The sequence below is a fragment of the Phyllostomus hastatus genome, unplaced genomic scaffold (genome assembly GCF_019186645.2).
Source record: "Phyllostomus hastatus isolate PE091 unplaced genomic scaffold, TTU_PhHast_1.1 phas_scaffold_182, whole genome shotgun sequence".
Classification (NCBI taxonomy): domain Eukaryota; kingdom Metazoa; phylum Chordata; class Mammalia; order Chiroptera; family Phyllostomidae; genus Phyllostomus; species Phyllostomus hastatus.
In genome coordinates this window covers 3064740-3085166 of record NW_025334013.1, presented here as the reverse complement: position 1 = coordinate 3085166, position 20427 = coordinate 3064740, and the positions used below count along the sequence as shown (strand labels likewise).

Here is a 20427-nt window from a genome sequence, read left to right as displayed (position 1 = left end):
TCATGGCCGCCGGCCTCGTTCTTTGCAGGTTCGGTTGATGCAGGAGTCCGTCCGAAGGATCATCGAGGCAGAAGAATCTAGAATGGGTGAGAAGGCACGGCCTCTCCTGGGAAAGGGTGGGCGAGGGGGTCTCCACGGAGCTCGCTGCTCCTGCCGCCCAGCGGCGGGGGGCGGGCGGGGGGCAGAGGGTGCCGGCGGGGCCCCACCCCTAATGACGGAGCCCCGCCCCTAATGACTGAGCCCCGCCCCTAATGACTGAGCGGTCCTCAGGCCTCATCATCGTCAACGCCTGGTACGGGAAGTTTGTCAACGACAAGAGCAAGAAGAGCGAGAAGGTGAAGGTGATCGACGTGACGGTGCCCCTGCAGTGCCTGGTGAAGGACTCGAAGCTCATCCTCACGGAGGCCTCCAAGGTACAGCGCCCCGCCCCCACGGGGGTCGGACGGACGAGGCCTCTGGGGACAGCCCCTTGGAACGGCCGGGTCATCGCAGCGGAGCCCGCCCCGCCGCCAGCATGCGCCGTGCGGGATGCTGCCCGGCACCTCGGTGGCGTCCGCAGTGGACCGGTGTGCTCCACGCATCACTCACTCATTCTCTCCCAAGTACTTGTCAGGCACCTACTGTGCGCCAGGTGCAGCAGCAAACGCACGCGCGCACGTGCATCCTGCCTTTGTGGGGCTCACCTGCCGCTCACCGCTCGCCTTGCTCCGGGTGTGAGAGGTGGCCTGGCACACCCGGGGCCTCGCTGGAGCCTGGGGCGCGGACGTCAGCGCCAGACGCGAGTGCTCGCTCGCTCAGGCCCAGCAGCGCCCGGCTCCCCGGGAAGCCTTGCAGTGTCTGCGTCGTGGTGGGGCTTCTGTGAAGATGGGGTGCCCTGAGGCGGGGGGGAGCTCTGTTGAGAGGGAGGTCTAGGACTAAATAGGCCCTTTTTTCAAATGTTCGTTTCTGTCTCAAGTGGCCAAGTGTGCTGCTCCCGGGGGATGTCAAGGCCCCGCAGAGGGCGCTGTGCCCGCACGTGGCCGCAGACGGTGGCCGTGCGGGGGAGACGGCCGCCTCGAATCCCGTTGCAAATGGGAATCCGTCTGTTGCAGGCTGGGCTGCCCGGCTTCTACGACCCCTGCGTGGGCGAGGAGAAGAGCCTGAAGGTGCTGTACCAGTTCCGGGGCGTGCTGCACCAGGTGATGGCGCAGGACGGCGAGGCGCTCAGGATACCAAAGCAGTGTGAGTAGCGCCCTCCGCCGTCGCCTGCCCGCTGCAGGGACCGGGAGAGACCCTGCGCCACCGGCCGGGACCGGGGACATCGGTGTGGACTCTGTCACCTGCCTGGGTGCAGTCGTGTTTGGGGCTCGCTCGGGGCCCCTGGTGTGCGGTCCTGAGGGGGGCAGCTCCCGCGGCAGGAGCAACCCCGCTGCCCCTTCACGCTCCAGAGGCACCCACTGGCCAGGCCGCCTCCGGTCCCCTGAGGGCGGAGCCCCACTGAGTCTGCCTTCTCTTTCACAGCCCACAGGATTGACACGGACGGATAAGCTGCCCAAGAAACCAGATTAAAAGAGGCTGCAAAAAATCTTTTCCTGGGAGTCAACAAATTTGGAAGCAGGGAAAAAACCCAGACATAAGATATGTTTATTTTATATTATTCCTATAGAAGGTGGTCCCGAATCAATTATGTGAAGGGACGGAGACAGCCCGCTTCCCCGGGTGCTGCGGGTCGGAGTGCAGCAGCCCCGCCAGGACCAGGACCAGGGCGCAGCTGTGTCTTTGTCCCCCAGGATCATGTCCCCGAGGCCAGGGCCCCGGCCCCGGGACACCCCGGGGTCCCTCCCCGAGGTCTCCGGCACCTGCTGGCCGCAGCCACCCCGCAGCCCCTGGCCTGCCTCGGGGTCCTCGTGGGACGCCCGGCCCCGCCCGGCAGAGGAGGGGAGAGCGGGAGTCTCCGGCCGAGTGAGCATGTGTGGTCAGCCTCCCGACAACCGCCTTTCCCTGATGAAATGTGGAGAGGAGCGTGGGTTTATAAATCTGCTTTTTATCTGACAAGTGATGTTGGAAATTAGTCCTTCTTTCCCTCCCAGAACTTCTCAAGTCATTCCACTGGCACCTGGCTTGGGACAGAGAATTGTGACCGGTTCCCAGGACCGTTCCTGTCATAGGTCACTTCCTTCCAGGACCCCTGTCCCTGTGGGAAGAGGCGGCTGTCCGTCCTTCTCACCACGTCTCTCTCGGCTGGGCCCGGCCCGCCTGTGCCCACGCCACAGTGCGGAGTTGGAACGAGGGGTCACAGGAGGAGGGGAAGCACAGAGGGGCCCCCGGACCATGCCGTGGGCCCAGGGCAGTGCTCACTTGCGGCCAGCAGGTGGCACTGCGGCTCCCCGCACCTGACCCGGCCCAGCTCCTTCTGCACAGGGGACTAAGGCCTTCCTTCCTTGGCCTCGGGTGGGTGCAGGGTACTTTGGGGGCTGTCAGCTGCGATGAGCGCAGACCCGCCAGTCTGGTTCTGACAGCCCCCACGCTGGTGCCAGCGGAATTGCTGATGGCCACTCCCTCCAGTTTTTTAAAAGCAGCTCAGGTGGTCCAGTCCTGTAGTATTTATTTCTGTCCCCCTGCAACATAGTCTGAGTTCTCCGGGCTGCTGCCCTGAACGCGCACTGTGCAGTGGGCACCGTGTTTGACGAGTCCGACCGCGGGCACAGCCCTGCCCCGTCCGCGGCCGGTGGCTCCAGCAGCGCCCGGCTCCCTCCTGGGCCTGACGTGGATGTACAGGAGGCACGCTCACCACAATAAACCTTTCCTGAAAGCCGGGGACCGCGTCTCGGTGCGTCTGTGCGGTGTCAGGAGTGAGCAGAGTGAAGCAGGGGCCCCCACCCGGGGCCTCGCCCGCCCCTGCCCCTTCACGGCTGGGGCTGCGTGTAGCCGCGAGGGTCGCTGGAAGCTGCGGGCGAGGCCACAGCCCGGCGTCTCATAGGCTAGGCTGTTGCTCGTTCTCACTAAAGGCACCTTTTCCTTGTGGTCACGCCCTCAAATCAGTGCTTGATTTTAAAGAAAGGAGGGAAGCCTGCAGTGTAGGAAAACACTTTATTCCGAAGTTCCAGCAAACCAGCCCAGGAAGGGGCCGTCCTAGAACACAGGCCAGTCTCGGCCAGAGAGCCAGCTGTCCAGGCCACGGAGGGGCCACTGCTGCTGCCCGAGAGCTGGCTGTCACCCCGTCTGCTGTGGGTGGGAGCAACCGACCCTCCTGGGGGCGACCCAGCTGCCCCACTGGGGGAGTGTCTGCCACTCTGGCCCAGCAGCTGTAGTTCCAAGAACACCGGCTGGTGGAGAGAGGGCAGCTGGGGCTGTCACCCCCGGAAGACCAGGGGGTTCTCGGGCTCACAGCCCCTGGCCCCTCGCAGCCTGATGCCAAGCTCCACCTGAGGCTGCACTGGGCTCCTCGCCAGGGTCCTGGCCCGGCGTGCCTCTCTGCCACTCAGTGTCGGCCTCAGGGCGGAAGGGCTCACAGCCAGAGCCCCGAAACTGCGGCCCCGTCTCCCGGGCCTCGGGCGAGAGAGCCGGGCGGCCGGCTCAGCTCCGCGGCTCCCGCGGCGGCCCAGCCCGGGGGCCCAGACGCCCGGCGTGCAGGGCTCGCAGGCGGCTGCACATCCTCCGCATCGCCAGCCGCTGGGCCTTGAGGCGCTTCCGCAGCCGCTCATTGTCCTTCAGCGCCACAAAGAGTTTCCTTTTCAAGGCGTCTAAGTCCAACAGGGCGTAGCTGTGGTCCGAGGGGTGCGGGGGGCCGGCCCGCTGCGCCGGGGTCTCCGCTGCTTCTGGTCTTGGGGGCGGGGCCTGCAGAAGGCACGTGGAAGGTAGGCGGTGCCAGAGGCAAAGCTCCTTCCTGGAGAGACAGGTGGGAGGCCCCGGGGTCCCTTCTCGTCGCTCACCTGACCCACGTGTGCCCGCACTGTGGCTCTTACTGCTGGGGGGAAGCCTGCAGCCGGGCCACGCCCTGTGGTGCTCACGGTTTGCCGACCAGTTTTCCTTCCTTCGAGGCAAATCCCCCCCCGCGCCCCCGCAAACACCAACCTGCCATGTGCCACCTTGCTGCCTGGGCTTACCTGTCCTGCAGGGGCTCTGGCGCTGGGGGGCGGCTGCAGTGCTTCCGAGGCAGAGTCCGTCTTCCTCCCCAGGCCCCGATCTCTGGCGCCCTCCTCAGGAAGAACCTGGAAGCGCAGGCATGGCTGCAGGGCAGACCCGCCACAGTGCAGACCGGCCGGGCCCCCAGCGCGGACTGGCCACGGCGCAGACTCACCTTGTCCTTCTCGGAGTCAGCACTTCCGCCCTCAGCGGCCGGGTCTGTGTCCTCCCTCTCCAGCTGCAGGGAACACGGGGCTACTGTGCATGGGCAGCCCAAGGCTTGGCCCAGTCGGGGGGTGAGAGAGAGGCCTGCGCCGCGAGAACCTCACGCTGGTCCCCGTTCTCAGCCCAGGTTTACCCAGTTAGACTGGGCCCTGAAACCCCACCTGGCTCCACCTCCGCCCACCGTTATCTTCTCGCCAAAGATGGTCCCAAATCTTGGGCCAAAGGACCCAATCTGTCCTGTCACCCCCGGGCTTGGCGTTCTCCTAGACGCGGAGTTCGCTCACAGGGGCGGCCCAGTGGTAGGACACGCCCACCTCGGAGCCGGCCGCCCCGCCACTGGGGCGCAGGTCAGAAACGCGCCCCCAGGGGTTACCCAGAACCCTCTGGGGCAGCCGCGGCCACCAACGCATCAGCGATCAAACTGCTGTATCAGCAGGCGTGCGCTGAGCAGAGGGGCTTCGGGGGGAGTTGCTAGCCGTGGGCACGAAGCTTCATCTAAGCAGAACGGTGACCCTCGAGAGCCCCGTTGTACGTGGGGCCTGCAGGTCACAGCGCCGTACCGCGCGTTCAGAAGCTTGAGGGCCGCTGGCGCGGGGGGCTCAGTGGATCGAGTGCCGGCCTGTGAGTCCCAGGGCGCACGCCTGGGTGGTGGGCCAAGCCCCCAGTAGGGGGCGTGTGAGAGGCAGCCCATCAGTGTTTCTCTTCCTCGCTTCCCTCTAAAAATATATACAACTCTTTTTTTAATTTTGAGGGTAGGTCTCATGTTAGCGTTCCTCCCACAATAAAATTTCACTCGTGTATAAATAAAAATAAACAGCCTTCCGTAGCGCAGAGAACAGCCAGACAGGCCCGGACTGCGCCGGGCAGCGTTCTGCTGTCGGTCCGAGGCGGTGAGAGGAGCCGGTGCCCTGGAGGCCGCTGGCGGGCAGGAGACCAAGGACAGGGAACCCACGGTGTGGCGGTCGGGGGCAGGTGCTAGAAAGCCCAGCGGACAGGAGAGGCAGGAACGGCCCGCCTGCAGAACCCTGAACTTGAACGTGGACCTGCACAAGAGGGCAGCCGCCTGCGCGAGGACCTCTGGGGGAAATCACTGGGCGAGGGGGAGATGGCGGGCAGAGGCCGCGCGGGTTCGCCCGCAGCTGGCGCCTGTTCTGCCCACAGCCCGGGACTCCCGGTCCCACGGCCCCCTCTGCTCTCCTTCCCAATAAAATCACACTGGCAACAGGCGTCCGCCAGCCTTCGGTCTGTCCCACCACTTCTCCGCCTTCCAGGCTCAAGCAGGTGCCCCGTGGGGCCCACCCTCTGGGACCCTGTACACCTCTAAGATTGATGGAATTCAGTATAATCCCCCTCATGGCTTCAGCAGCCCCTGGTCCGTGAGCTCCCGTCGGAGCACCCCCACACACCCCACCCCACCAAGACATGTCCCCTCCGTGCCCACTCCACCAGGACATCAGACTCAACGTGCAGGCAGGCCTGGTCCCCAGGGGTTCGGCGAGCTCGCTCCCTGGCCTCCGCCCTCTCTGCCCACGGGCTCTGCCGAGTCCTTCCACGCAGTCCTCTCATCACGGACCCACCTGCAGCTCAGGCGGCCGTAACCACACTCACCTGGGCCACGGCAGGGGCCCCTGAACAGCTTCCAGCCGGATGGAGGCTTCCGAAGCCCCGCCCCAACACCGAGCTCACCCGAAAACCTGTAACAGCGGCTCCAAGCCATTGCCGTCCACAGCCCTCCAAGCAGCCAGAGCCCGTGCTGCTCCCGACTGTCCCCGAAGCCCGCCCCGCCGCCGGCCGGTCCGTGCTGTGCACACCCTCCCTCCCGCGCGGCCCCGGCCTCCCGGGCTGGACAGCGCTCTCAGCCGGCGCACATGGCGCACTGTGGGACCCGGGCAGAGGCGTGCTGAATGGCAGTGGCACAGCCTCTGGCTTCCCGATGGGAGGCGTCCGAGCCCCAGCAGACTCCCTGGAGGAGGATGAGGCCTGAACGAGGCTCAGCAGCTGCCTTCTGCTGGGAAGCCGTCACCGTGAGGCCCCGAGCCCACGCAGGACCTGGCAGAAGTGAGCTGCAGGAGGAAGGGCCGGGCTCTCGCCACATTCGCCGGCGGCTGCTCCAACAGCACCCGGTCGTGAAAGCATGACTCACTCTACATCGGCTTTACGTTGGGGACCCCCTCAACCGAAGGTCATGGCCAGCAGGGCCGGCTGGGCTTGCTGCAGCCTCCGTCCCTGCCACCGCCACCCCTGCCCACCGCTGCCGAGGGGGGCTCCAGGCAGGCCGGCTCTGCAGAGAAAGGACAGAAGTGTGTTCACCTGCGCGGCGTCCTGGAAGGCGAACACCGTGGGCACCGCGTTGTGCTTCAGGTTCTTGCGGTTCCCGAAGGCGCTGAAGCACTCGGGGCGGAAGTGCTCCGAGCAGATGACCGTGTGCTGCTTGGGCTCGAAGTCGCCCCGACCGATGTTGAGCACCCACTCCTTCAGGAGCTCGGGCCGGCTGAACGGGAACCTGAGGGGCGAGGGAAGAGCGTGCGCGGGCGAGTGAGGCCGGGGTCAGCACGTCAGAGCTTCCCGGCGTTCCCCCACCACCACACCGCGCTCTGGGCTGCGTGCATCATCCAGGCACCTCTGTCTGTTAAACCGCGTCCGACGCCTGGAAGGTAAGGCATCCTCGGCGGGAAACGAGGCCATGAGCACGGCCCAAGAGCTGTCTCCGAAGCTACATGCACCAAGTAAGCCTCCCCTCGTCCCCTCGGGAGCCTGCGAGGAGGGGCCCGTTCAGGGTGCTGGGGGTGGGGGAGCGAGGGGGCTGCCTCGCTCCCCCACCCTCATCAAACCCACATTCCAGACAGGGCAGACGGACAGCAAGCCAAGGTTGCGGGTTCAGTCCCCAGTCAGGGCACACACAGGAATCAACCAGTGAACCCACGAATGCACGGAGCAACAAATCGGTGTTTTTCTCTCTCATCCTCCCTCCCTCCCCGCTTTCTCTCTCTCTAAAAAATCAATAAATTAAAAAGAAAAACAGTCAAGGTTAAAAAACAAAGGGAGATTAGTGACAGGCGTGTGCCTGGCGTGTCTGAGTAGTGATCAAGGCAGGTTCTTGCTGAAGCGGAGGAGTGGGGACTGAAGGACATGGGTCTCGGGCAGACGGGGGGCTCCCTGGAGGCTCTGGACAGGGCTAGGGGGCTGGGAGGGACATCCGAGCCCACCCTGGCTGCTGCAGGAAGGTACGAGAGGTGGCTGGGGCGTCGGCAGGAGGAGGGATGCGTGGGCAGATGTGGGATGTGTCTCAAAAGCCACGCGACAAGGGTTGCCAGTGGGCCGTGAAACGGAGAAGCATTGCATGTTCAAGTGGAAGGAGGCAGGAGGAGGGGCAGCTCTGGGACCTGGGAACTTCGGTCTTACGTGTTAGATGTTACGTGTGAGGTGCCTTTCAGACACCCACATGCCGACCTGGGTGGCGGGTGGACACCGGTCTGGAGACGGCCATGTCGGGGGGCTACCCCACACCAAGGGAGGCAAAGTCCTGGGTGCAGTCGGTGCCCTGCAGAGCGGTGTGGGCAGGGACGGCCCCGCCCCAAAGCACCGCAGCGTCTAGTGTTGACAAGAGGACCCAGCAGAGGAGGCTGAGCAGGGACACTGTGACAAGGGAAAAGGCTGAAAGGTATCCTAGAAGGGAGCGTCTCAAGGGGTCAGAGATCAGTTGTGTCAAATGCCGCAGAGAGACCGCCTCAATCCACAATGAGACCCTGCGCCTGCCATCCTGAGGGCCACTGGGGATGTGCCAGAGCCCGTCTGTGGGAGCGGCGGGGGCACGAGTCTGACGGCAGCGGGCTTGAGAGCGAATCGAGGGCAACCCCGCCCTCAGGCCTGCGCCTGACGGAAGCATACAAACGCGTCCCGGCAAACACGCCAGCAAAAATGTCGAGCCATGCGCTTGCTATGGCCAAACACGGGGGCACCCAAATGCCCGTGAGATCTACAACAACAAATTAATGCTGGTTTGTGCGGTCGGTGGAATACCACGCAGCAACGAAAAGGGATGAACAGCCGCCAAGTGAAACAAAAATGACTCCCAACTGCAGACGAAAACAAGGGGGTTCAAGCCCTGGCTGGCGTAGCTCAGTGGATTGAGCTCAGGCTGCGAACCAAAGCATCACAGGTTCAATTCCCAGGCAGGGCACATGCCTGGGTTGCAGGCCATGACCCCCAGCAACTGCACATTGATGTTTCTCTCTCTCTTCCTCCCTCCCTTCCCTCTCTAAAAATAAATAAATAAAATATTTTTTAAAAAGGGGGTATTCTATGGAAAGCAGCCCCCGGGGTGACCTGATCAGAAATTCCTAATGAGGCAGGTCATGCTGGGTAGTCACACCCCAGGCCTATAACTTCTTGAGTAAAAGGTTTGTCTTTGCCTTGTCTACTGCCTTCGTGCATCTATGTTAACTCTCCCACAAGCTGATCCCCACTTCGCTTTCTCCCACCCTCCCATAATCTCTGCATTCCCGCCGTAGTTTCACACGCATAAAAGAAATTTGGAAGCCTATAAAATTCTCTACAGGTTCGGACGTTTCTATCGATGACACAAACACAGTGGCGAGAAAAAAACCAGGAGGAAAGTGCACTGTGTGAGTCCACTCCTCAAGTTCAACACAGGCCAGAGCAACCCCTGAGGAAAGGCAGGGTGTGTGGGGGCCACCCTGGGGGACGTGGGAAGAGGAGGGACAGGAAGGGGGTGCTGTTGAGGGCCTCCTGGGGGCTGGCGATGGGCCATTTCTCCGCAGTCACCCAGGGTGTTCATTTACTTTGTTAACTTGGTTGAGCTGTGTACTTGTGATTTGTGCACTTTTCTGTATGTGTTATATTTCAAGAAAAGCACTTACGCTGAAATAGAAAATGTTAATAGAAATAAAGACGAGTGCAGCAGCCCTTTGGAGCCCAGCTCTGAAGGAACAGAAACGGGCGCTGTGAGGGCGGGCTCTCTGGCAGGGACCTACCTGTTCCAGGGCCAGGCCCCGCCCAGGGCTCCGCCACCACCACCACTCCCCCACCCCCCACCCCCGCGGACTCCCGCCAAATCAGTGTCCCACACCACCCCCCCCCAGGACGCTCTCCCGCCCTCCAGCCTTCCTCCTTCCGGATGCGGGGCCTGCTCCTGGCTCTGCATAGGCAAGACGCACCGCAAAGCAAGGCGGCAGCAGCTTCGTAGTGAACGCCTACGGCATCAAGCCCGCGGGACGTGGGGAGCACCACCGCCCAAATGGCTGCAGCGGGTGCCGAGGGCTGCGGAGGTACCGCCCGCATGGACCTGAGCTCGCAGCAGGCCCGCCCTCGGCCTTCCGCGACAGGTTGGCGCGAGGCTGCGCGCCCAGCGTTCCGACCGCATTCCAGCGCGCCCAAGCTGTCCGAGGCAGCGCGGGGCCCTGGGCCCTTGACTGCTCCAGTCCCCAGGCCGCAGGCCACTCTGCCTCCGAGGCAGCGGGGTAGTGACCCTGACATCCCGGTACCCCCCAGCGCCCCAGGCCTCGGGCTCAGTGGAGTCCGCGGCCCCCTGGCCCGGGCGAGGCGGGCCCAGCAGCAAGGCCCCTGGACCCCCGGGTGCCCCCGCCCCTCACCGGTGGAAGGTGAGCTGCTTCCTGCGGTTGCTGTAGCGGTTGCAACACTGCCGGGCTGCGCAGGACTTGGGCATCTCCAGACCCAAGGCCCGGCTGCCCCTAACAAAGATGGCGGCGGCGAGGTCTTCGGGCGCAAGCAGGCCAGAGGCAGGACTGGTCGGTGTGGATGGGCGTGGCCTGTGGGAGGGAGGGGGCGGGGCTGCCTGGAGGTGCTGGAGTGTCTGGCTCTGCTTCTTGGTCAACTCCCCACGCTGTGCCCGCCACCCGTGTCGCGCGGAGTTTGGAAGGGCTCTGGGGTTTTTTCGCTGAAGCCCAGCGCCCTCACTTCGTTTTGGGGTCCCCCAAACTTACACCCAGAAACAGCGTTGGACAACTGGAAACCGGAGAAAGGCCCAGTGCCCAACTTGGCCAGCATTGTCAAAATTTTAGGTGCTGAGACGCATTTTGGCCGCTGGAACCAGGCGGCCCCAGATTGGGGTGGGGCACAGAGGACAGAACAGGCTCCAGCACTGCGAACCCCAGGTGTAAAGGGGCTGGATATGCACCCCCAGGAGACCCCAGACCTGCCTGCAGAACCTCAGAGGCTGCAGCTTTTACAAAGCAGGGTAACCTCTCAGTGGGGTTTAAGCTCAGTTTGATGAAGCAATTGTGAAAGCAGCCCTGGCTGGCGTAGCTCAGTGGATGGAGCGCGGGCTGCGAACCAAAGTGTGGCAGGTTCGATTCCCAGCCAGGGTACATGCCTGGGTTGCAGGCTATAACCCCCAGCAACTGCACATTGATGTTTCTATCTCCTTCCCTTCCCTCTCTAAAAATAAATAAAATCTTAAAAAAAAAATTGTGAAAGCTACTCCTGTCTATTCATACAATGGTTTGCTTTTGGAGAATCTACTAGGAAAGTAGATCAAGGCTGTGGATGTTCTTCATGCTGCTAAACCAAACCCGACTTGTACTTCCCAAGTGTTTTCTTGTCGTCATGGTTTGGGGAGGCGGTGAGGGGAGGACACAATTGTCCTCGGGTACAGAACGCAAACACCTGAAGGTGGACACGAACCTCAAAGTAGCAATATCTTTATTTACAAAATATACAGTTTCACAGAAACAGCTTCGTTTTTACACATAAACTTTATAATTACACAGAACCACGTAAACGATGTTAAGTGTCTGGCCGGGCCAAAGCCAACGAGAGGGGCTTGCTTTTGGGGTGACACCTTTCCCTCCCCTCACTCCATCAGCCACCAACCAGGAGCCCCTAGATGGGCCATGCCTAAAATTTGCATAAAGCTGATTGCAGCTGCCAGCTCAACCAACACAAAACCGAGGTGTCTTGACTTCGTAGACACTGCCCACAGGGACACAGCTGTCAGGAGAACAAAAAGGAAATGAAGCAACAGAGTGAGGTGAGTGTCAAAGCCTTCCAGGGGTCGCTGGGCATCGAACCTTCTGAGAGCACATCACAGAGCAACTGCCAGTGCCGGCCGCTCGCTGGAAAACCACACGTACTCTTACATGCACTTTTAAAACTCTGGAGTTTAAAAACAAAAATGAAAAAGAAAGAAACACACTGGACCTTTGGCTACTCTCACGGTGAAGACACTGGACAGGCAACGTCCTGGGGCAGATCTTTGGCAAATTCCTCCCCCGACTTCTGCGCGGCTGCCCTCGTCGGAGCCAGGGTCAGCTGTCTGAGGACAAGTCTGTTTCTGACCCGGCTTACTCTCTCTCTCCACAGCACGACTTCCCCCTTGGGGACCTCTACAATAAACGGGGTTTCAAAAGCTACGTCTATTTTTGTGTTAATAGTAAAAGCAACAGAACTGAACACAACAAAGGCAGTTAGTTGGCTGGTCAAGCATGAATGACACTAGGACAACATGCGGGCTCTGCTGAGCCGGTCACAGCTCAAGCCCCAGGTGCTTCTTCGGTGAGAAGGTGGAGGGAGCCCCCCTGCTGGCCCGCGCAGGGTGCCCCGTGGAGAAGCCCCCGGCGGGGAGACTGGGCTCCCTCCTGCTGTAAACACACATGACCAACTTGGGCATTCTTCCCTTTTCATGCTTTTACAAGAAACAGTATTCGTGAAAACACACCCATCCATTTAAAAAGAAGTTTTCTGAGAACATGTATCGGAACTGCTAAAACACTGTCAGTCTGAGACCAAGCTGAAGCCCTCCCCCGCAGGGCCCCAGGGCTCACTGGGGCAGAGCCTGGCAGGCCTCTGGGACTCCCCGGCTTCTCAGAGCTGGGCCCTCCCAGGCCCCCTGCGAGCAACTCTGCACAGTTCAATGGCATGTAACTGGAGGCCAACGTTACCGTATCACTCACTCACTCATTCACCAAAAAGGCTCCGGGTCCTAACCTTGGCCTGTGGAGCCAGCAGGCCCACCTGCACTAGGGACACTGAGAACCACGCGGGGAGAGGCCCGTCTCCCATCTCCCTTCACCCATTAAGCCAGGAACGCCGTTCCCGAGGGACTGCCTAACTCTTATGCTGCTACTGGAAGGAACAAGGGGAGGGGAAGAGGTGAGGAAGGCCCCCAAGTGCCCCCTTGCTTCAAAACACCCTGCCTGGGCACCCACTGGCTCCCACAGGCCAAGTGGAGAAAAATGGCACCCAGGCAAAAATCTGCCAATACTTTTGGCTACATCGTGCAAATAGACAGGATTTTTACATCGTGCAAAACAGGAAACTGAGTTATGAACATGGGCCACCTCCATCCCCCAAGAAGCAACCCTCTTTCTACAGCGAAGCGGCCACACACTATCCTTTTTAACGAACGGAAGGAAACCTAAGGACCACCGGCCTGCCCGCGCCCCCAGCTGCTCTCGGAGGGAGACAGAGTCCAGCAGGCAGAGGGGCAGAGGCGGCGCGGAGGCAGTGGGGAGAGTGAGCCACTGAGGGGGGGGGCGGCTTTGATGGTTGCTGTACAGACATTTACGGTAAAAGACTTACACTTGAGAAAAACTTTGCACGTATGGCTGTTTGTTAACAGGCCGGGGAAACACTTGTCCCCAACACAGCGGAAGCAGGAGTAACAGCACTTGTTCTAACCGGTGGGAGTTTAACAATAGCAAGAACTCACAACTACCACGGACCTTCCTTTTCAGCCGAAGCAAACCCGCCGCGCTGGAGCGCGGAGCCCGCCTCCAGGGCAGAGACCACAGCTCCGGCGGCAGCGGCTTCGGCCTGCGAGGACCCTCCTCAGTTACCGGCTATGTACAGATGAGACCTTGGACAGCCTGTCCTTTTGCTTAGGCACCTGAATGGCAGGGTCTGCCTGCACCAGAGCTGAGAGTTCTGTGCTCAACTAAGAAAGGGGCCCGAGAGCCCACCGTCCCTTCCGACTCTTCCCCCGCAGTCTCCGCCCTCGCCCGCGGTCAGTCCAGGAACAGCTTCCGGGAGCCCATGCGGGAGCGGTTGGAGCGGCGGATGTCGAACTTGGAGTCCCGGCACTTTTGGCAGACGAACACTTCCGGAACGTTGGACTTCCGGATTTTGGCACAGGACAGGTGAATCCAGGTGTGGCACTCGTTACACTCGATCATCGGGCGGCCGGCGAAGGGCTTCATGCAGAAGCAGGTGACGAGGTCCCACGAGTCGTCGTCTGAAGGAGACAAACACGTAAGGGCAAGGAAAACACATCTGGAGACCCCTCCTCCGCACGGGGAACTCCTCTCCGTCAGCGAAGCCGAGCCCCGGGGGCGGCGGCGGGGGGCAGAGCAGCCGACTCTCAGCGACCGACCAGGTTGCCACTCCCCCTCAAGGGAGCCACCACTGCCCTCCCTCAGAACGCAGTGCGTGCCCGGGACCCGCAATCCGGGGCCCCGCAGCTCACCGTGGGGTGTGTCCTTAGGGGCCGCGTCGTTTCTATATTTTAAGGTCTGGCTTGGGGGCTCAGCCACCTCTAGCTGCGACCGCCCCCACTCCCCGCACCTCGGCACCCACCTCCCGCACCCTTCTCCTTGCAGGTGGCGGGCGCAGTCTGCGGAGGGGACGGCCCGGGACTCCGGGTCACGCCCCCTCCCGTCCGCCCACCGGCCGCCAGGTGGCCGACCCCGGCCCACTCACCCGAATCCACCATGATGTCCTCGTCGTTGCCGGTGCTGTCCTCGTCGCGGAACACCACCTGCTTCCCCTGCCGGACGATAGTCCGTTTGCCTTCAGTCTTTATCTCCTTGGCCTGGTCGGGGGTGGCGGCGGCACAGGACCCGCTGGAAGGGGTGTCGGAGTCCCAGCCCGAGCAGGGGTCGCCGGGGGCCTGGGGGACGCCCTGCAAGGCGGGACTCGTGGGGGTCTCCGCGTACGGGTCGGCGGCCTCCAGCTTCAGCAGGCTGCCCATGTACCCCTCCTTCACAGGCACGTCGCTGTCCCTTCGCTTCCTCTTCTTCTTCTTCTTCAGCTTGTCGGTCTTCTTTCTGTCCAGCAGGAAGTTGCTGGGCTTGGCCCGCTGAAGGAGGGCGGGCTGCAGGTGGCCGAAGCAGCGATCCGAGACCGGCAAGGGCACCCCCGACGAGATGTCAGTGAAGCCGGCGTCCCAGCCGTCGCTGTCGATGGTGCCCGCCGTGCTGTTGGCGGGGCTTGGGCTGCTCCGCAAGGGCAGTTCCTGAAAGGGCAGAGGCAGAGGTGGCGGGTTCCCGTTATCTCGCCCAGCCCCCGGCAACAAGAGCGGACCCGAGCAGAGCTCCCCTGGCCCGCTCGGGCCCGCAGACACGTGCCCTCACAACCTGAGCCTCCCAGCTCTCGTCAGCATCCCTCTTTCGGAACAGCGGCATTCGCGGTCAGTGCGACCTTCCAGACAGAACGTGAGCCCGTGAGAGGGGACCTCCTGCCCTGGCCGGACCCCCTGGAACCGGGCTGACGCTCCGTCAGTCTCCGTGAAGGGAGTGAAGATCACTCTCCAACACACGTATTCTTCTAGCCATACTATCTCCCTCTGTCTGTCCTCCCACAGGATGGGTTTTTTTTAATTAAGTGAATTTAAATTAGTTTTGAGAATTTCCCAATACTTTTTAAAAAAAAACTAGAGACGAGCCCTGGCTGGCGTAGCTCAGTGGGTTGAGCATGGGCTGCGAACCAAAGTGTCGCAGGTTCGATTCCCAGTCAGAGTACATGCCTGGGTTGCAGGCTATGACCCCCAGCAACAGCACATTGATGATTCTCTCTCTCTCTCCCCCCTCCCTTCCCTCTCTAAAAAAATTAAATAAATAAATAAATAAATAAATAAAATCTTAAAAAAAAAAAACCCCACAAAAAACCTAGAAATGTCCCAAAATACTGCAAAAATCAAAGCGGGCAATCATTGCACTAAAGCAGTGAGTGCGCTGCAGTCCAGCCCCTCCAGACCCCCGAGCGCTTTCCTTCCGGCGATGACAGTCTGCGTGGCACAGGGCAGGCGCAGAGCAGGCGCAGCCTGTCCAGAGGCAGCGCCAGGCTACCCTGGGATGTGGCCCCTACGAACATCAGGCCCCTTCTCTTTAGCCTCAGTCGGCGCAAACGCGGTCTCTGAAGGTTGAGGACCACGGCAGTGCTGGTCTACGGCTCTGCCCATGTCTTGCCCCCCCCCAACCCCTGGAACTAAGAGAGATTTCAGCCACCGGCCCTGCAGACTCTGTAACGTGCGCACAGCAGCTGGGAGGCTGCTCGCAAGGCAGGTTGCCGTCTGGACAGGTGGCCGTCTGGCTAAAGCCCGGCCCCACCCCTCATTAGCCCATGACCCAGAGCAAGGAGTTCCCTATCTGTGCCCATGGGGACAAACAGCCCTGGCTGTGGCTCACTGGATCGAGCGCCAGCCTGCAAACCAGAAGGTCACAGGTTCAATTCCCAGTCAGGGCACATGCCTGGGTTGTGGGCCAGGTCCCCAGCAGGGGCCAGAAGAGAGGCAACCACACATGGATGTTTCTCTCCCTCTCTTTCTCCCTCCCTTCCCCTTTCTCTAATAAATAAATAAAGTCTTTAAGTGGGGACAAACAATATCACCCACCTCATCCCATTCTAAGGGCCAAAAACAGTGGCCGGCCGTAGACACCAAGCACTCAGTAACGGCCAGCCACCGAGGCGGGCAGAGGGGAAGGCGGGCCCTGACGCTGCGGGCACCGTGTGCGGCGCCGGGCAGGCATGAGCACACTGGGAGCAACACTTGTGAGGTGAGGGATGGGCGGTCTGACCACTAGGCCGCACACTGAAACCAGTAAAAAACCGTGTACTGAACGTAAACTGTAACTGAAAAATACAAATTTTTAAAGAGCAGGCAGATAGCAAATGGTTCTTTTCAAGCAAACTTTGAACGTTTACTAGTCATTTCTAGACAAGCCTTCGTTTCATGCCCCACCAGGGTCTGAGGAACCATTCCCCAGGCTGGCCCAAGGCCCCAGGAACGACTCCTGCCCAACTACAGTCTGCAGCCCTCCCGCGCCACCCCTTCCCGGCGGCTCCCCGGCCTCCCTGCCAGCCGGAACGGGCGCGCGAGTGCCGAAGACTCCTTACCTCCTTCGGGTAGGGGATGTAGCCCGCGTAGGCCAAGACAAAGGTGCAGAATTTGTTGAAGTCCTCCACGGTCCTGCGCCTCTTGTAGCCGGGGGAGTACTCCTGCCGGCAAACCAGAAAGGGGCGTGTTTGAAGGCGGGCAGTTGCAGGTGGACCCGCAGAGACAAACCAGGCAAGCCGGAGCTTATGTCACGGCCAGCCACGCAAAAACACGCGGAGAGATTTACAAACACGCAGACGAGATACGGCAGGCGCGGGTCAGGAAACAGCACTGCGTCCAGAGGGCTGAGAGCGGGAGTGCCGTGACTTTATGCCAAGAATACCGGGAAGCTGGTCAGGAGATAAAAGCCTGTGCACAAGCCTACTTCTTAGCACGCACGGGCTTTTTCTGGCATTATCTGTGTGCTGCTACAGGCCTATCAGCTCTAATAACTACTTTTTTTGCTACAGATTTTCCATCTTGAAAACCGAGTGCGGCTGCAGCTGTAACTGAAGCATTCAGTGATTTCAAAAGTCAACCTCTTCTTATCCTTTCCAGCTAAGCTCCTCAGGCCCGACCCCTCCCCAGCCGGGCTGCCTGCGGAGGGCCCCACCACCGGGTCTCCGGAGGAGGTGTTTCCTTCTGGTCCCTCTGCTGCGCCAGCACCCCGGGGGCCAAGCACCCCAATGTTTCTCGACTGAGAGAATATACCGGAATCACCCCTGCTAGCCTTATTTGCACGGTGAAGATAAAGTATTAGCGGTTCTGGCTTGCGAGTTGCATCCCCATTCAACCTAGAAATGCCCTCAACAAAAATGGACTTTCTTCTGAAAAGAAGAGCAGCTCAAGGAGAAAAAGCCTTTATTTGCTACTGAGCAAAACAACTGCACTTTATTCTGGTTTATTTGACTAGCGCATCTACTGAGATTTTCTTTAAGCGTTTCATCAGCCACCCCGACCCCATCCTGAGGTGCCCAGCTGACATGTGCAGAGCCTAGGGGCCCAGTGCCTCGTTGAGGTGAAGGCGGGGGGATTGGGGGTGGACTCCACAGCACACCCCACCCCAGGGCAGGGCCGAGAAAGAGGCGCCGCACGACCGTGGTGCCGGCAGGCTTCCTTCCAAGAGCGCCACTTCGTATTTTTTCAACTTGGTTCCCGCGAGCCGCCTTCTCCCCCCCCTCCACCCCTCGACCACCGGACCCCGGGAGGCGCGCAGGTTCGCGGAGCACGGGCTCGGCGGCCCCGGGCCGGGCGCAGGAAGCCAGGAGATCCTGCCTCCCCCCACCCCAGGCGCGACTGACCGCCCTCCCTCCGGCTGCGGTGGGAGGGCCGCAGCCCTTGGCCCTCAAACTCTCGGCAAGAACAACTATTTCGGCGGGGAACGTGCCGAAGTGGGTCAGGGGCCGGGGCGCCGAGTGGCAGGCGGCAGCGCCCTCGGGCGCGGGGCGGGGGACCTGCACCGCCCCCACCCAGGCCGCCCCGCCCGCCCCGCCGCCGACTTTAGGAAAAGCAGATGGCGGTGCGGCCCCCTCCCACCCTCCCGCGGAAGCCGCCCCCCGCCGACACTCGGCCCCGGAAGGTGCGGGGCCCTTCCCGCTGGGGAGGGGGCGCGAGGAGCCGGCAGGACCGGGGCTCCGGGGCTGATAGGGCCCGCGAACCCCGGAGGCGTCAGCTTGGCGGGAGATACCCAGCAGAGCCTCCAGCGGCCCGACCCGCATCCCGGACTCCGGGCCTCCGGCGGGGAGAAGGGACCGCGTCAGGGGCGCCAACCGGGAGAACCGAGAGCCGATCCCCGGAAGGAGGAATGGGAGGCGGGGCGAGCAGAGCCCGCGGGCGGGGGGCGGGGGCCCCGAAGGGGGATGAGAGCGCCCTGGAGGGAGGGGGGGGGACTCGGCTCGGGCCCCCGCTCCGGTGAGAACCCCAAAAGACAAGGCTCCCCCGAGCCGGAGGGGCGGGGGCCGGCGGGAGCCAGGGGGCGGGGCGCGGGCCACTGGGCCTGGGGATTAGGGAAGCCGGCGGGGGCGCGCCGGGCAGAGTCCGCGTCCGAGGGGGCCGCGAACCCCTCCGGGAGGGGGGCGGGGGAGTCCTCCGAGCAGCGAGAGCGCGGGGCGGCGGCCCACGGGCCGAGTCCCCGGGGGCGGGGAAGCGGCGAGTGAGGCCGGCGGGGCGGAGCCGGGAGCAAGGACAGGTCCCGAGGCCACCGAGGCCCGGGAAGGGTCGGCGCTGACGCCCGTGGAAGAGACGCCGAGGCAGGGGCCGGCAGGGAGGACCGGGCGCGGGCCCCAGTGGGGGGCGGGGTTGGGCACGGAGGGGGGGCGACGACGAGAAGCTGGGGGAGGGGAGGGTGGAGCTCGATAGCGGGGGTCCGGCTCCGGGGAACGAGGGAGCGGGGTGGGGGTGGTCGGGGGCGAACCGAGAGCAGCCCTCACTCACCTCAGGGTGGAAGGCGGCGGCGCAGGAGTCGGAGTCCATGTTCAGGGTGGGGGGCGGCGGCTGTGGGAGTGCAGGAACCGGAATGCCGCCACCGAACCGTGGGGTCTCTCGGAGCTGGGGGCTCCGGCGGCCGCGTAGGACCGGGGAGGACCGGGGAGGGGTCGCCCCGGCTAGAGGTGATGGGGGGCTCGGCGCGACGCGTCGGGTCCAGAACTCTGTGCTCCCGGGCCAGCGACTCCACGGCCGAGCAGAGTTAGCGATGCAGCTCCCGCGGCGGGAGAGGCGGGAGAGTCACTGCGGGAGGGGGGCGGCGGCGGCGGCAGCGGCGGCGGCAGCGAGCGGGAACCCGACCGGCTCCCCGACCTGACGCCCAGTTCGGCTCGTGTCTCAGGAGGGAGGGCGGGAGATCTGCGAGGCATGTCGGGAAATGTAGTCTGAGGGGGACGGAAAGCCGATAGGGAGGGGGCGTGGCGCGGGGGCGGGCGCTGGGCATTGTGGGAGTTGCAGTCCCAGGCTTCGCCGCTGCGGCACGCAGAGGCCGTCTCGAGGACTCCAACCCCCATAGAGCGCCGCGGCGACTGCGGAGGCTGGTCTCCGGACTGGAGACTGCCGGAGCGGGGGCCGTGCGGGGGCTCGCGCCGGCTCGGCGGTGGGGGAGGGGCGGTGCGAGCGGTAGCGCCTCGGTCTCTGCGGGGGCGGGGTGGGCCAGGGTCCCTGGGCGGGTGGGGGCGGGGCTGGCCGCCTCGGTCGCGGAGCGCGGACACAGACAGCTCCTTTTTATCCTTGCGGACTAAGGGTTCGTTCCCCTTTGTGGGGTCGGGGTCCCCGCAGCCCGGGCGAGAGTGGGGGCGGTGGCGCTGACGTCGAGGCCACCCCCGGACTCGGCTTCCGGCGCGGGGGTGGGGGGGCGAACCTTCTTTCGCGGATGTATGTTCTCTGGCCGGGCCCTCCCTGCGCTGGCGATCCGAAACCACGGGACCGAGACTCTTGGTCTCCGTAAGGTCCAGTCCGAGGTGTCGGGCGACCGCATCTGAACGTCTCGCCCGGCGTCATCGAGGTTTTAGAAGATGTCTGCTTAGCTTCGCTTTTCTCCCCGCTTCGCCCAACCTTGGTTTTCTCACTTCATTTCCTGAGTGTATCCTTCACAGGATTATAACAGTGAGGCCAAAACGTGATCGAGACGGGGGGCGGGGGGGATTGCCATTGACTTTGGGTATCGATATGTAATTGGGGAGTTCGCGGTGTGGACGCGCTGCTCCGCGGCGTATTTTACAACTTCGTGTCGAAGGCTGGTTGACTCTGAACACCTGGTTGAAGACGAGCTGCTCTGCTCGGGTTACCAGGGGGAGGCCTGACCGTCTTTAACATTTTCTAAAGAAAAGCCTAGATGCAAAATGCAAATGGCTCCGTCGCATATTCTGTACCTTCGCAGACAAAAACTGTTGAAGACGAGTAACGTAGCATTGTAAATTCAAATCATAAAGGAAACTGATATGCTGAATCAAAGGGACGGTGGGAAGAACCCCTGAAAGATAAGCTTATTTCCAAGGGGGTGAAGGCTACTCGGGTTAGCTGTTGCTCTTTAGGTGGTTAAG

The 20427-nt window shown here is 62.3% G+C and overlaps 3 protein-coding genes across 3 annotated transcripts in view; 1 reads left to right on the top strand and 2 right to left on the bottom strand.

The window, feature by feature from the left end:
• DNAJC11 (DnaJ heat shock protein family (Hsp40) member C11) overlaps positions 1-2799 on the top strand; it is a 48396-nt gene extending 45597 nt beyond the window's left edge. Inside the window, exons 13-16 of the mRNA XM_045859862.1 lie at positions 29-86; positions 271-413; positions 1092-1221; positions 1501-2799. Coding sequence (XP_045715818.1) covers positions 29-86; positions 271-413; positions 1092-1221; positions 1501-1526 — 357 coding nt within the window. The 3' untranslated portion in view covers positions 1527-2799. The remainder of the gene's footprint in view (positions 1-28; positions 87-270; positions 414-1091; positions 1222-1500) is intronic.
• Positions 2800-3052: 253 nt separating this feature from the next.
• Positions 3053-10659, bottom strand: THAP3 (THAP domain containing 3). Its single transcript, XM_045859976.1, has 5 exons — positions 9942-10659; positions 6640-6832; positions 4280-4342; positions 4086-4190; positions 3053-3816 (listed from the first exon to the last, which is right to left on the bottom strand). Exons 1-5 carry the CDS (start codon positions 10013-10015, stop codon positions 3556-3558), a joined length of 696 nt encoding a protein of 231 aa, XP_045715932.1. The 5' UTR covers positions 10016-10659; the 3' UTR covers positions 3053-3555.
• Positions 10660-10993: 334 nt separating this feature from the next.
• On the bottom strand, positions 10994-19211 carry PHF13 (PHD finger protein 13). Its single transcript, XM_045859831.1, has 4 exons — positions 18833-19211; positions 16420-16521; positions 14005-14539; positions 10994-13540 (listed from the first exon to the last, which is right to left on the bottom strand). The coding sequence occupies exons 1-4, from the start codon at positions 18869-18871 to the stop codon at positions 13314-13316; spliced, it is 903 nt and encodes a 300-aa protein (XP_045715787.1). The 5' UTR covers positions 18872-19211; the 3' UTR covers positions 10994-13313.
• Between the last annotated feature and the right edge of the window lie 1216 nt (positions 19212-20427).

Excerpts from the sequence above, each read along its gene's own strand:
- THAP3 (XM_045859976.1), bottom strand. The coding sequence starts at position 10,015 with ATGCCCAAGTCCTGCGCAGCCCGGCAGTGTTGCAACCGCTACAGCAAC. Across the intron at positions 4,343-6,639 it reads CCTTCCAGGACGCCGCGCAG|CTGGAGAGGGAGGACACAGA; the intron begins GTGAACACACTT and ends TGTTCCCTGCAG. Across the intron at positions 4,191-4,279 it reads CTGACTCCGAGAAGGACAAG|GTTCTTCCTGAGGAGGGCGC; the intron begins GTGAGTCTGCGC and ends CTGCGCTTCCAG.
- PHF13 (XM_045859831.1), bottom strand. The coding sequence starts at position 18,871 with ATGGACTCCGACTCCTGCGCCGCCGCCTTCCACCCTGAG. Across the intron at positions 16,522-18,832 it reads CCGCCGCCTTCCACCCTGAG|GAGTACTCCCCCGGCTACAA; the intron begins GTGAGTGAGGGC and ends GTTTGCCGGCAG. Across the intron at positions 14,540-16,419 it reads ACATCCCCTACCCGAAGGAG|GAACTGCCCTTGCGGAGCAG; the intron begins GTAAGGAGTCTT and ends CTGCCCTTTCAG.